The sequence below is a fragment of the Bipolaris maydis genome, assembly GCF_028858645.1.
Source record: "Bipolaris maydis strain C4 unplaced genomic scaffold PSV08scaffold_1, whole genome shotgun sequence".
NCBI lineage: Eukaryota > Fungi > Ascomycota > Dothideomycetes > Pleosporales > Pleosporaceae > Bipolaris > Bipolaris maydis.
Genome location: NW_027093857.1, coordinates 2,276,463 through 2,290,462, shown reverse-complemented (window position 1 = coordinate 2,290,462; position 14,000 = coordinate 2,276,463). Strand labels below are relative to the sequence as shown.

At 51.4% G+C, this 14,000-nt stretch overlaps 4 protein-coding genes across 4 annotated transcripts; 2 read left to right on the top strand and 2 right to left on the bottom strand.

Annotated features, from left to right (window-relative positions):
- Positions 1 to 1,301: 1,301 nt before the first annotated feature.
- Positions 1,302 to 3,404, top strand: PSV08DRAFT_376446 (uncharacterized protein; the record flags this gene model as incomplete). Its single annotated transcript, XM_014218485.2, has 6 exons — positions 1,302 to 1,398; positions 1,449 to 1,454; positions 1,513 to 1,659; positions 1,710 to 2,194; positions 2,247 to 2,384; positions 2,475 to 3,404. Exons 1-6 carry the CDS (start codon positions 1,344 to 1,346, stop codon positions 3,402 to 3,404), a joined length of 1,761 nt encoding a protein of 586 aa, XP_014073960.1. The 5' UTR covers positions 1,302 to 1,343.
- Positions 3,405 to 4,841: 1,437 nt separating this feature from the next.
- On the bottom strand, positions 4,842 to 5,810 carry PSV08DRAFT_242810 (RmlC-like cupin domain-containing protein; the record flags this gene model as incomplete). The annotated part of the gene is made up of 2 exons (XM_014218486.1): positions 4,842 to 5,062; positions 5,330 to 5,810. The coding sequence occupies 2 exons, from the start codon at positions 5,808 to 5,810 to the stop codon at positions 4,842 to 4,844; spliced, it is 702 nt and encodes a 233-aa protein (XP_014073961.1).
- A 1,901-nt stretch (positions 5,811 to 7,711) lies between these two features.
- Positions 7,712 to 9,990, bottom strand: PSV08DRAFT_406668 (uncharacterized protein; the record flags this gene model as incomplete). Its single annotated transcript, XM_014218487.1, has 3 exons — positions 9,932 to 9,990; positions 8,036 to 9,606; positions 7,712 to 7,981 (listed from the first exon to the last, which is right to left on the bottom strand). Exons 1-3 carry the CDS (start codon positions 9,945 to 9,947, stop codon positions 7,712 to 7,714), a joined length of 1,857 nt encoding a protein of 618 aa, XP_014073962.1. The 5' UTR covers positions 9,948 to 9,990.
- Positions 9,991 to 10,964: 974 nt separating this feature from the next.
- Positions 10,965 to 13,386, top strand: PSV08DRAFT_193331 (uncharacterized protein; the record flags this gene model as incomplete). Its single annotated transcript, XM_066091991.1, has 2 exons — positions 10,965 to 11,066; positions 11,304 to 13,386. The coding sequence occupies 2 exons, from the start codon at positions 10,965 to 10,967 to the stop codon at positions 13,023 to 13,025; spliced, it is 1,824 nt and encodes a 607-aa protein (XP_065950000.1). The 3' UTR covers positions 13,026 to 13,386.
- Between the last annotated feature and the right edge of the window lie 614 nt (positions 13,387 to 14,000).

Below are 14,000 nucleotides of genomic sequence, written 5' to 3'. Positions count from 1 at the left end.
GAGCGTATAGCACTGATATGGCCGGTTTTTGAACTGCGTGCTACAGGAGTAGGGCTGTGTGCAGGCCGGGAATAAGGAGTTTTGCAATGGCGACGGCGAAGGCGACTAGACATTGCCACGATCCTCCCGCGGATAGGGTAGGCAGACTTTCCGGATCACGAGCGCGGTTCAACCGTTGGAGTAGCGATACGCCGTACGCAAACCGAGGTTTGTAGTATGCGGCGGTGGAGGATGTTAGTTAGACGTGCCTATAGCTACCACTGTACTTCGCCTCAATGCACACCGATGGCCCACGATTGCTGGCAGACAGCGCATAGAGGGCTCGTACCTGCCACTCAATTGCAGATTTAGGCTGCAGATATCTTATCAGCCCTACAAGCGGCAGTAGGGCCCCTCTTACATCACTCTGGTTGCGCCTGTGGCGGCCGGAATGCCCGTCGGTAAAGTGGCGGACGTTGGAACCGGTGGTGGCTTTGAGCATATATCTCCGCGCGAATAGCATATGGAGCTCCTTTTGCCATGGTCGTCCATGTCCGCCTTGGGCGCGGGGGAACAGCGACGATCTTGTACGGTGTGGGAGTCACAAGATGATGGCCTGCGGTCCATGTATATCGTATAGTGTGGGCTCTAGCAGCGGGGAAGGGGACGGTAAGCCAGACGGGGCGCCAGCGGAGAAGCCGAGCGGTCGGGAGTGGGCATGTCTGTGTGTATGAAGGCTTCACCACGAACTTGGGGATGCCATAGGGTGTGCTGCGGTTGGTGTCTGGGGCATGTGGGCTTGGCTGTGGCTGTCGCTGCCCTTGCAGTCGGGCCTTCCGTCGTTCGTCCACACTTTGCTACTACAGTGAACACAGGCCATCTGACCGGCTCACGCACCGTCTTCGGCCGTCCTTCTAGCCTCGTCGCAGTCACGACACTGCCCGAGACCACTCTCTGTCTCCCCAACGTCATATCCAGCCCGGCCAATCAATCGCGCCCCGGTCGTATACGCGTCAGGCCTAGCCCCCTTGGGCTTCATGCTGCGAACACGTGAGTCGGCAAGCTTCATCTTCCACCAAACGCCCACCGCCAGTCCGGGATGTGAAAACCCAGCCCTGTTGCACTAAGCCCTGCCCGCAGCCACAATGTGGAAGCTTGTCCAAGAAGCGTAGTGGATACGGACATCCCGCATACTTCATACACAGCATCGTCCAACCAACAGATGGCTATTCATGTGCGTCGACCGCGAATGCTTTGAATTCACCTTCTCATGTCTTTATTAATTCCACGGCTGCATCCCACCACCCATCGGATTACTGACCCGACGTGTTCCCAGTCCTCGACAGGTGCGCCAGCTGCAAAGTATGGTCGGCGTCCCCAAAAGCACGGGGTGCCTCATCTGCCGGAAAAGGAAAATTAGTAAGTCGCCGGATCTCTCCTCCGCGCGGGCTTCTTCTGACTATTGCTAGAGTGCGGTAAGGCTAGCTCCATGGCTTGGGCCCGACTCGAGCACCCTGGCTAATGATGAACAAGATGAGACCTGGCCAGCTTGCGTAAACTGCCAAAAGAACGGCAAGTCATGCCCAGGTCCCCCAGCTCGACACACCTTCAGAGACCTCGGTCCCAGGTTCAACGCAAACTCTGCAGGGTTCGCTGGCGATGAATCCAGTGCACCGCCAGGTATGCTATACTAATCGAAAACAAAGCCATATATTCACAAAAATCCACAGATCAAGGCCACAACCGCTTGACGCAATTGAACGAGAAGTTCGCCAAAAATGGCTCAGTGGTCCACAAGTTCAGGATCTCGCCCAGCGGTTCGACACCTCGAAAAAGGTCACCCCGCTCAATCTCAGGGTTCAGCCCGCCCAAGTCACCCTTCCCGAGACACCCGTCGCCATCACAAGATCAGCAGCTCGCGCATGCCTTGATCGCAGCTACGAGAACCGGGAGTGCTGGACATCGAATGTCCGTCTTTGGATCCTTCATCCAAGAAGTCCCGGCTAGGATTGGACACAATCCTGCGCTTGACGCCGCCGTTACTGTACTCGTCAATGTCCACACATCGTTGGTCTACAAAAAGGCAGCAAATGAGATCGTTTCTCCTGAACTCTATATCCGAGCCATCAAGACACTACAAACATGTCTCGAGCATCCACAACTCGGTTTGTCATCCGAGACACTTTGCGCATCGATACTCTTGGGTTTGGTTGAGGTAAGATCTGCTTGGTCAGATTTTATCTTCGTAACCATACTTACATCACCAGGCGTTTGCAGGACCCAGGACGGGAAATCGATATTTGACCCATGTAGGAGGCGCTGGGCGATTGATGGAACTGCAAGGTCCCGGAAGGTATCATGACACCTTTACAAAGGAGATGCTACGCTTCAATCGAGGCGGAATCGTATGTCGACCTCCATAATCCACGGACAGAACCACTTTATCCCATAACTCCAATCGAGACACATCGTATTTTCAGCTGACACGTGTACAGATTATTACTTGCATGTACGAACGGAAACCATGCTTCCTTGCCTCACCCGGCTGGCGAGAGATAGCTTTTGACAAGACGGGACTCGGATTCGATGATTGCTTGAATACCGATTTAATGCAATATATGGCAGAGTTGCCAGGTATCTTCAACGAGCTAAAAGAGCTAGGTGACCAGCGTGTCTTTCAACTTTCACGCACCTCGGGCCTCAATTTTGACTCGAGTGGTCAATCGCAAAAGTCCTCATCCGAGACTCCCCCGTCACTTGACTTCTCCTCAGGATCCTTTGATGACATGGAATTTCTGGACGAATTACAGCCCATCGATGCGTCCTATCCGGTCGATCCAAGCTCATATGCCTGTCCATACGATCCTGCACGTGCTGCCTTACTGCAAAAGGTACGCAACCTCAAGGACGCCCTTCGTACACTGGGCGAACACATGGATGCGAAACTCAGAAACGGGACCGTTGCATCCGAGAGAGAACCCAGCGAAAGGGGCAGCCCTGTACGCACAATATACCACTTCAACCATTGGCGGGACATGACCGCATACAACTGCTTCTGGTCCGTCGTTATCCTGACGAACAAGATTTTAATGCGACTCCTGCCACCCTTCGATCGAAGCGTATACGAGATGCAATTTGAATGCCAGTATATTGCTCTCGAAATCTGCAAGACATGGGAAGACGCCTGGGCTAGTAGGCCAATAGGTGCGTTTCACACGGGCCTTAGTTTTGTCGTTGCATATGAGTTTTGCGCTCAGGATGTCAAAGAGTGGATCGTCAGAGGGTTGAACTCTCTCCTTGACTATCAGCAGGTGGATGCATTTCGTTGGTCAGACGAAGTCATTACTCATATGTCTTCTAAACTTTCTGGGGAAGGACCAGGTCTTGCTTTCTCCAATTTTAGGACCTCAGGAGAAGCGACTTGAAGGGCATGGCCTTGAAACACAAATGAAAAAGAAGCGACCAACACGTTCCGATCCGTTCGGGTGGCAGTCTGACTATGGAGATTGATGCCGAGCCGCGGCCGGTCGGAATTTGGCCTAGTGGGTGTATGACAAAAAACTTGGTCTCACTCACATTCTTACGTGCAGGCTACTGCATATGGGTTTATCAGCCCTATGTGCATTGTGGGGGCGGAATATAAATCACGGGCTTTTGTGTTAATGGTTCGATTGCTGACGCATTTGCTCTGTACCTAGACCGTCTCGGCACAGATAAGCCACGGCGGGTACGGTGCCAGACGGGCCAATGCCTGAAATGGCTCAACCCCCTGTCCGAAGAAAGCGTGAAGAGCGAGGCTGGACCTTTCCTTTGGCGATGTAACATTAATGTGGACATAGAACAGGGGGGGGGGCGAGTAGATCAGTTTTCAACTGGCTCAGACAAGGACACGGTAATTGTCTTGATACTGTCCGATGTCGTCCGCCAGAGGTAGTTGTGCGATTTTGTTGAAACAGATGGCTCAGACTCATGTGGTCAGTTTTGTTCCGTTTCCAATGAGCTCATTGTAGACTACTATGTAAGCAAGATTTACCAATATACGCTCAATACGATACAACCTGATACCCCGTAAATGAAACTGTAACCATGTCCTCCACACTAACCATTCTCGGTATTTACTCATGTTTGTCACTTACAAATAACGCACATCAACAAATGCACCCTCTCCTAAGACTCCTACACTCTAAAACACTAAACCTCACCGCGCAGCGCCATATCAGCCTCGCCTTTCGCTACCTCTAGCAACTCTGAAACACACATTCTATCCTCATAACACAACGGATGTGGACCCGGCGAGCTCAGTACTAGGCAATTCTATATCAAGTCAAGTGTCTCAACTAGAATGAGGAAATTGCTGATTATAGTGGGATGCGAGAGGATGGCGAGGGTAGGGATGTCAGGTATGCTTGGGTGGTAAATGGAGATTCAGAATAGAAACACGGAAAAGAAGCAGGAAATCCTGGTTTTGGTAAGTGGTATGTAATCTTCTTCTTCTCTTCATCGCCATTGTTGTTGTTTTTTTCATCACAGGGCCGTTCCATGCTTCTTGCGTCAAAACGCCACATAACCGTTTTGAGCGTCAAAAGAAGAAACAAGCCGCCCCAAAAAAGGTTCCGATAGCATCATCACTCTACTGATCTTTCTTTTTCCCGAACAAAGGAACAGCGGCATTGCATTGACTTTTTTTTTCCTTTTTTTCCCCAACGAAGAACAACAGCACTTGTTTCCAGAACCTAAAAAGTGAAAAAAAAAAATCATGAAAAGAACGAAGACAACACAAAACTCCCACAACATATGTTTCCATCCAAAACCCCTTCCCCCTGTGCTTCAGCATAGACATCTACCCACTCCCCTTTTCATACTCAAGTTGAGATACCACACCGTTTCTTACACTCCGCACTCCCGATAATTGCACCCGTACCTACAGCAGGAATATCCTTGCCTACATCCGCCGCGTTGAACGCATCATTGCCGAAGCCCGCACCGATGATATCTTGTGGTACAGACCACAAGCTAGGCAGAATATTCAGAGTACCGCTGTCATCGCTATTAAGCGATGAGATGAGTAGGGAGGGCTCGCAGTCTATATTTGGGGTATTAGTAAATATAAAAAGAACTAGTGCAATGTTTTCTTCCTTGATGGGGAAGGGGGGGTGAGTGGATGAGTAAACCACCCCCACCAACCAGCTTTACCGCCCCCAAAAAAAGAGAGTTTTCCTGATTAGGAAGTATGTAATAGTAGATTACTGCCAAATATAACAACAACAACAACATCATCATTAAAGCAAACTAGTAGAAAATCGGAGGCAAGTGGATGGACGAAAAAAGGGAAGTAAAAGAAGAAACATACCGTTATTCTGCATCATGTGCAAACTCGCCTGCGGAAACACCGTCACCATCATCGGCAGCAACTCGACTCTCCTGACGCCCACGCCGTTCTCGCCAATCATCCACGTGGTCGTGTTGCCAGTGATGGCAGTAACAATGTTGGTAGCCCGGGGATGTAAATGCGGGGGCAGCATGCCGCAGGGGGCCAACTTGAGGAGTGCGACGCTTGATCCGAGGCCCGTGACTGCCGGGAAAGTGGCGGCGTCGGCGTTGATGACGGCGCCGGTGGGGGAGTCGTAGTTGGGGTGCTTTGTGAAGTCGTAGGTCCAATCTGCACTGTTTGGGAGGAGGGCGGCGCGGTCAAAGGATGTGGCGGCGGTGCGAAGGGCGGCGTTGAGTTCTGGGTGGAGGGTACGGGATTTGGGGGTTTGGGCGGTAGTGGATGTGGTGAGGGTGGTGAGGAGGGTGAGGGGGAGGAGGAGGAAGTTTGTGAGGATTGTCATTGTGGAGAGATGGGTTGGGTTTGTAGGGAAGGTTTGTAGGAGGATTGGAGAAGAGGCTAGAGTATGGGAGAAGGGGTAGTGGTGCGTTGACGATGATGTTGTGTTGAAATGGGTGGGAGGTACGGCCTTGATATAGATTACCATGGGAGGTAAATCTTGCGGCGTCCTGCCTCCAGGAAGCCCGTTGTGTGGTGGATAAAAAAAAAACGAGGCTGAAGTTGGCCTTCTAACTAGAAGTAGAGCAAGATAAGCTCTAGGTGTTGATGTGTAAGGGAAAATGAGACTGAGCCGTGCGGTGCTGACGGTTTGGAAGCTAGTATGAACGGACTTGCAAGGTTGGGAAATTTGGTAAGCAAAGTAAGGCTTATTTTCTGGATACTAGATTTGTTGGCTCAGGCATGCGATGGAACTTTATATACTCAACTAGACTAAACGGCGGGTTAGCGACGCACGACGAGCCGTGAATAGTAATTGGAGACGACGAGAGACGAAATGGGTGTGCGAAGAAAACGATGGGCTGCTGACCGTCCAGTCTGCACTCCTTGTCGTAGGCTTTCAAGCCACTGTTACTCCTACTGGTGGCGTCCGTTAGAGACCATCTAGTGGAATGTTTCCAGATGTGGGTGCTCTATTCTGATCCATATCGGTATACATCCTATGTCATCCTCTTCTGGACAGACAACCTGCTTACCATATCACTGTTCCGTATGATTATTAAACTTTAAGCTTATTTTGGTCATTCAATGAAAAAGGAACGATCGAGATCAGGCCCACGGACATTACGACCTTTGCGAGGATGCATCGATACATGGGTACTTCTGATCTTGTCGTCAACCTGGCATGTGAATGCCTACTGAAGATTCAGACTAGTTGCACCACATCAACGGGCCGACAACCAGGTAGAGCAAGGTCTGGACAGAAGCAGCTGTAATAGGTGCTGTATCATGACCTATCACACCTCTTGGTTTGCTCGAGTCTTGTGCAAAGGCGCCTGTAACGATGTGCGGTTGTAAGTGCGTGATTGAGATACCTCTGTCACTTACATATGCTGCTGTGTGTTTTACTTTGTAGTCAATAGCAGCCTGGTATTTTTAGCGCTGCTTATACTACGAGCCTGACATTGAGGATGCCTGGGCTGGTGCAGGCGAAACCTTGACCCATAACCGTGGTTGTTTTGCAGTCCGTTCCGTTCCAAGCCACCAACAGGCGGTCAAGAAAGTTTATCGTTTGACAGACGCCTTACAACGGCGCCTATGGAACACAGACTGCCGAGGAACGCCACTGTTATACTGAACGATCCAAAGTCACTTTGTAGATGCTGATGAGCAACGCCATTGCCCTTTAGTGAAATGATTGGCCTAAAGGATTGCGCAATGAGTTGTGCAAGCATCGATACCGGCCAACTACACGCAAACGGATGTGCAAAGAAATGCTTCACGTGGGCCAGGCCAATTATATCGTGGTCGTGCTTGCATAGTTACACAACTTTTGTGACCTTGTTCTACCTCTTTCCTGTACTTTTGCCCAATGACTCTTACGATAGAGAACTTCAACTTTCGTTTTAAGCCTGGGTGAATTAGTATAATCTGTGAAGCATACACGCCGGCTAACACCGTTGGAACAAATCGTGACACGGAACACTCGTTAGTCCTTGAAGATCTAGGCCGACGTCTCACATTGATGAACGGAGAGCGTTATAGACTGGAAGAATGTGTTAGATGCATGTGGCGTACCCTTCAAGTAGTTTGTGACATTCCAATCCGGTTCAGAATTCCGGTGCCCCTCCCGAGCTTGATGACACCCCCAACAAGGTGTCTGCCATTCATTCCACTTGAATCTGTATCACGACCTCTTCGACGATCTGAGCGGTATACATGTGGCATACCAATGACAAAATTGCATCATTCACTCATACCAGCATTTCCATGGCCAGCGCTGTCTGTGCGCATGAGATAGGACATGATGCCCCAAACCCCTCTCATAGCTTCAGCGCGATCTTCAATGTTGAACAAGTCGAACCATCTTGTTCTCTGTAATTTTGGCGAGCACCAGTCAGATTCCGGTGGCGTTTCAACAGGGTGTCTGCCTTCAGTGATGAGCTCCAGATATGCTGGATGTATGCGAAGCCTTAACAAGCTGATGTGGTGGTTCAATGACGATACCATGAATACCTAGAGTGTCTGATTAGCGAATGGAACCTTGTGAAGCTGTTACATGGAACCCACATCGTCCCACGCGATGGTCCTATCTTTGCCAATCGCCTCGTATGTGACCTTTGGGTCCCAAAGCGGATTTCCGGGTCGCAGTGTCTTCCAGACTTCAGCTGGTGTTGGCCTCCGACGAGCTTTGGACCCGTCTCGATTTCTCTCAACAGGCTTTTCTTCTGGCTTGGAAACTGCGTCCTTTTCAAGGATCTCAGCAACTCCAATAGCCTCACCAACTTCGCCCCCAGGGCCTCCGCCCCAGCGCTCTTTTGTCGTCCACCATTTGCCTTCACCCGCTCTTTGCTCACATTTGCCTTCTCTAGCTCTCTCTTGTGCAAGCAACAGCAGGCCCCCTAACTCTCTTACAGCATCTAGAGTGGACTGGGCTTCTAGTTTTCCGGTTGCTCCAAAGTTAACATCGGCTCGACACTGCATGCCTAGTACAGGACCTTCCAGGCAACCCTGCCTAGCCTTGATTCTGTCTTGAGGGCCGCGCCAAGCTACAGAGCTCATACGGACCGGAAATCGAATGTGCTCGATTGTGAGCACAGGCGGGCGGCGATGTGGAAAGAGTGTCACACCAAAAGCCCATGTAATAGGCTCTAGGAAAGAACGCACGCACTCAATCCGATACTGATCAGGCATCCCAGCCCCATTGCCTATACGATAGCCTCTATAGGTGCCTCGAGGAACGTCGGCTAGCGTGTTCTCGGCCTTTTTGTTAGTGCCTCTTGGGGTTCCAAGCGTATCAACGTTGTTTCGATGTATGCGTTCTGGATGTGCCGATTCATTCGACAGGTCTCTTCCAGAAGCTTTGTCATTTTGGACGTATATCGACTGCTTCTCACCTCTAGTGTCTCCCACCTTTGCCTTCTTTCGAGGCTCTTCTGTGCCAAGCATGCAGGGCTCTGACTTTGGTGCAGATACCCTCTCCGGGTCGGTTTCAGCCGAGGCCTCTTGGGGATTGGTATCAGTGGACCCCGACAGGGGGTTAGAGGCTGTTCGTTCATCACTGTTTGCTCCTTGAGGTGGGGGCAGGTACTCGTCCAAAGATGTGTCCCAATAGTAGGCTAGATTATCAAGTCCTTCCCAGAATTTCCGGAAATGAGCCAGTCGAAGTGGTGGTTGACTTCCACACCCTTTGCGTGTGAGGGTAGAGTAGGCATCGGCGTTATTGAACAACAATTCTCTTGAACGGACAAAAAAGTCACGCTGCTCTGGTGCTTTTCTACCATTGCTCAGAAGTTTGGGGGGAGTGGCAGTATTTGACAGTTGTTCTCCAGGACTGTCAAACCAGGATCTGGGAGGCAAGAACGACTCTGCATTGTTTGACAGGGACGAAAGGAATGTTTCCAGGTCGCTTTCTGGCTGAAACGTGACGTTTAGCAAGGCCAAGGTTTCCTCAGTGACATCGGAGGGCTTCTTCAGTCGCAGAAAATGGTCCTTTATCCTGGCGCCTGGCTGGGACCACGAAGCTGGTGGTGCTTGTGGTGACGGCCCGGGCGGGTGGAGAGCAGGAAACGTGACAGGTGTCGGTTTCGGTGGAGGGGACCTCTGTTTCTGCGTGTCATACTGCCCCGCCAGTAGGTTTCCTATGGAAGAAAGCCCTGTATCAGCGACTATATTGCACGTGCACTACATGTCTCAGACGAAACATGTGTGAAATGTCCAACAAACAGACGAGCGCGCGCAGCACAACTTGCAGTCGGGCATCCGAAGAGGTTCAGAGCGAGTGGGAAACAAGTTGGCGTACACACTGGGCTTGACAAAGTGCTTGGTGTTGTGTCGAGATGAATGGGCAATGCTGTTGGGTGAGGGATATGTGTTTGATGCAAACGGGGCCTCGGCATTCGCCCACGTGAAGCCCCCCTAAAGAAACGGCTGGGAGGGAGGGGAACGCAAATAGACGATACTTACCGCTGAAGGTGAACATGGTGGTGTGCTTGTGCAATTGGGCCTCGGTGGACCCTCGACTCAGGGAGGAGAAGGGCAAGGAGTTGGCAACGTTGAAATGGAGTAGTGGCTGCGGATCCCTAAACCGGACGTGCGCATCAAGGGTACCAGCGTCTCCACATGTGCATGCCACAGACAATGGATGGTGACGGGCATGCAATGGTGATGCATACCAAGCCACCTTGAGGAGTAATGGACCCCGGATCACGGCTTCTGACAGCTGCTATGCTCGTCGTATCCTTGGCTTGGCTACCAGGTACCAGCAAGACTGTGGTGGGCGCTACCTGGCCCCAAGACGGTGGATATGTGAAGGCCGTCCGGTGCGCCTGACTCGGTTGGGCAGGTGCTGGCAACGATGCTTGCAAGCCGAACGGCGACTTGTCTGGAGTAGGCGTGCTATGCCATGGCCGCTTGGGTTGAGCGTGCTGCCGTGGTGGAGGGAGAGAGCTAGTCACGTGCCAGCAGCGGAAGCACAGCCAGTCGCCAGCCGCCGCTTGACCGACTACGCAGCGAGAGGGGCAGGGGCGCCTCTTTCTCTCTGCCCCTCCGCCTCTGCCTCTGCCTCTGCCTCTGCCCCTCCACCGCAATTCTCATCGCCAGCTAACATGGCCATAGCCATTGCCATGGCCGCTATGACGGCTGCCAGCATCTCCCATCATATCGCTAGTCGCTGTGCTGAGACGGCGAGGCTACCGCTGTTCAGGAACTGCGAGGCCTACGGCGCTTCAAGTCCTGTTCGAGGCGCGACATGAAGCCGCCCGCGTTTCAGACAGCTACAAGCGCACCATGGTATACCAACGGTTGACGAGTACCCGGCTGCTTTTCTAATTACTACAACGTTTTCTCTTTGTTCATTATTCGTCCACTACCACATACAGTGACATTCCCCATTTCCCGGGTTAACATGCGCAGAGCGTCCGCGGCGCCTAGTGTTTTTTTCTCTTAATCTCTTTCTTTGCGTCCTTCCCTGCCTGTCTTTCTATGACTTAACGCTCGAATGGCCTCTCCACCAGGCTCGATTACGACCGTCAATGGGAGACGGTGTACGCGTTCTCGTGCCCGGGTCGCAGTCACAACTCCAACAACTTCAGCCGCCGTTGTGACCTCTTCTCAGGCCATAGCCTCCACTTCTACAACCCCTCAGCCAGCGCCGCAGATACAGACGACCACTGCTCAGGCTCCTTCTTCCCCTCCCCCTCCCCCTCCTCCACCATCATCACCACCGCCACCATCATCATTACCACCACCACCACCATCATCACAGCCGCCCTCACCACCGCCACCACCACCATCGCCGCCGGCTCCCTCATCAGCACCATCCCCACCCCCGGAACAGGCACCACAGCAACCACTTACTACTACCACCTCATCCACAGTGGATGCAGTAGCAGGAACATTGTCGACAGGTACGCTTAGTACAGTCCTTACATCATCCTCTGCGCGCGTAGTACCACTTGCTCTTCCGTCTCCAAACTCAGCTTCGGCTGCTCAGGAGCAACCGGTAGCAGCCCTAGCTACGCTTGAAGTGCCCTTGCAAGCTTCTGTAGTGGCACCAGCCCCTACACAAGAATCACAAAACAATCGTCATTCACCATCTGTCACTCCTGACTCCGTACCAACAAACTCTAACCCAACATCAGGAGCTGCTCCTCCATCACCCGTTGAAGTTTCGAACGCACCAGCCAATCCTACTGCGCTGACTGTATCGGGCACTTCAGTCTCTGTGAACACAAATCCAGCAGTTCCTCTGGAGTCCGACACAAGTCCACAGTCATCCATCACTGCATCAACTGTAGGCCAACCACGGGTGACGGGCTCCCCACTTGCAGGGTCTGCGGGAGAGTCTAACGATGGGTCTAATGGAATCATCGGACCAGGTCAGGGATCCTCCAATGATGATGGTCCCTTGACTCTGGATTCCAATGTGAACCTTGCTGGTATTTTGGGCGGTGTTTTTGGAGGCATTGCGGCGCTTGCTCTGATTGTTGGGCTGCTCTTTCTCGTCCTTCGTAAGCGAAGGTTGAAGCCAAGGAGGTGGAATGAAAAGAGGCAAAGTGACTCAAGTTTGCTATCAAGGATCAGGACAATACCGACTGGACTAGGCGCATTTGTTGCAAGGCTGAAAGGAAGCCAAACCGGATCCACCCAAAACCCTTATCAACGACATGTTCCAAAGGCTAGCGCGGACTCAACATATTCAAGAGACTCTAACGGACGGATTCGGTCAAACGGTGAGCCACAAGGTGCATACCCACACAGGCGCGCAAGTTCCAGCGGCAGCATATCAAGCAAGAAGAGCGAGAGGAACCTACTTCGCAAAAAGCCTAGCAGTATATCTGCCTATCGATTTCCTGACATCGCAGAGGATACAGGGACACCGAACCCATTCGCAGACCCACAGCAGATGCGTCCACTTTTGATACTAAACCCGGATCCAAGGAGCACACCCACTACACCCCAAGTCCCCGCAGCTACTGCGGATCCTGAACCAAGAGATCCATTCACATCCGTTTATGATCCACCGCCAGTCGCACCAATGCGGGAGAGAGGTCCAGCTCAAACTCACCAACGCGCAATGAGCTCAATTTCGGGACAGAGCTCGCGTACTACATGGTCTCTTTACCCCACAGCAAATCCGTTTAACGACCCACCTAATGTACCGCCACTACCAAACCAGGCTGTATTGCCACAACATCACCGTCAACGGTCTTCCATGGCGTTGCCAAATTTTAACCCGACTGCTATTTTCGATGCAAACTCAACTTTCGCCACCCGTGATTCCGGCCTGCTTTTCGGAGAACCAGGACCGAGTAGACCTGCAACCAACATTTTCACACCGGTTACGCCTGCTCGTCGAACTATTCGACAGTCTGATCCATTCGATCTTGACCGACCCGAAGTCCTTGGATTCGGTGGCCTCAGCAGGCAACCTACGCGAACCAAACGAAGGAGCAGCGTGAACAATTGGTACAGCACTGCTGGAAACGGTGCTTCCAATGCTCCGCCGTTACCGACAGACAGCACAAGACCCTCGTGGGGTCCGAATTCAGGGAGATGACGACAAATATTGAGATTTCCAGTACAAACCGATGACTTGTCGCACTGCTGTTAAGATACGCGCAAAAACGTAATACCTCATTAGCAGATATACGCTCGATGATCACTTTCTTTTCAACCGATGGCAGGAAGTATTCCGCGGGTTCCATCACAACCTTCATTTCTGATTTGTTCATGTTTCTACCCACGATCATTGTCATCATGACGACCTGCATAGCGAGCATTTACCTGTAACATATACTGTCCCGATATCCTATATTTTTTGTAGCGCAAAAATACCCCCTATTTACCCCCGAATTGAAATCAAAGATATCAATGTACGATACATGCAAGAACAAACAAGCAAAAAGCCTGTTCCATTTGATACCTCACTCTCCCATTCCCCCGCCTGTCCCCTTTCTTACTGCGTGTAATCATACGATGTCAGCGATAACTTGGCGAAAGCCGCCAAGGTATGGCCTCAATCTGAGGCAATGTGGTGAAACGCTAGACAAGAGTTTTTGCGGCGCGGATTTGTCAGGCTGGATGCGGTTGATCTGCGCCCGTAGGGCTAGCGCTGCTTCATGTAGGAGGTGCTTGCATAGCATCGCTTTATGCCACACCAACAAGGCAGGTATGTCGTTAATAGAAAAATGTTTGTGCAAAGTCTTGTCATCCTGGCGTGGCATACACACGACCCAGAGCCAAGATCCAAGAACCCCTAAGAGGCGTCACGACACGATGGAGCAAAGTCTATGCCTCAGACAATAGAGCTGATGCAAGGTACACACGAGAGGAGTTTTGAATAGCGATAAATAATGGGGGTATTTGGGTGCTGTGGCTGCCTACATGTGAGGTTGTGTTATGGGGAATATTATCTTATTGCAATGCAACATATGTATATACCACCCAAAATTAAACTTAAAGAAAGTAAATAGAAGAAAAGAACAAAATTAACAAATCGCTGATAAATGAAACAAGAGAGAAAATTGTAAAC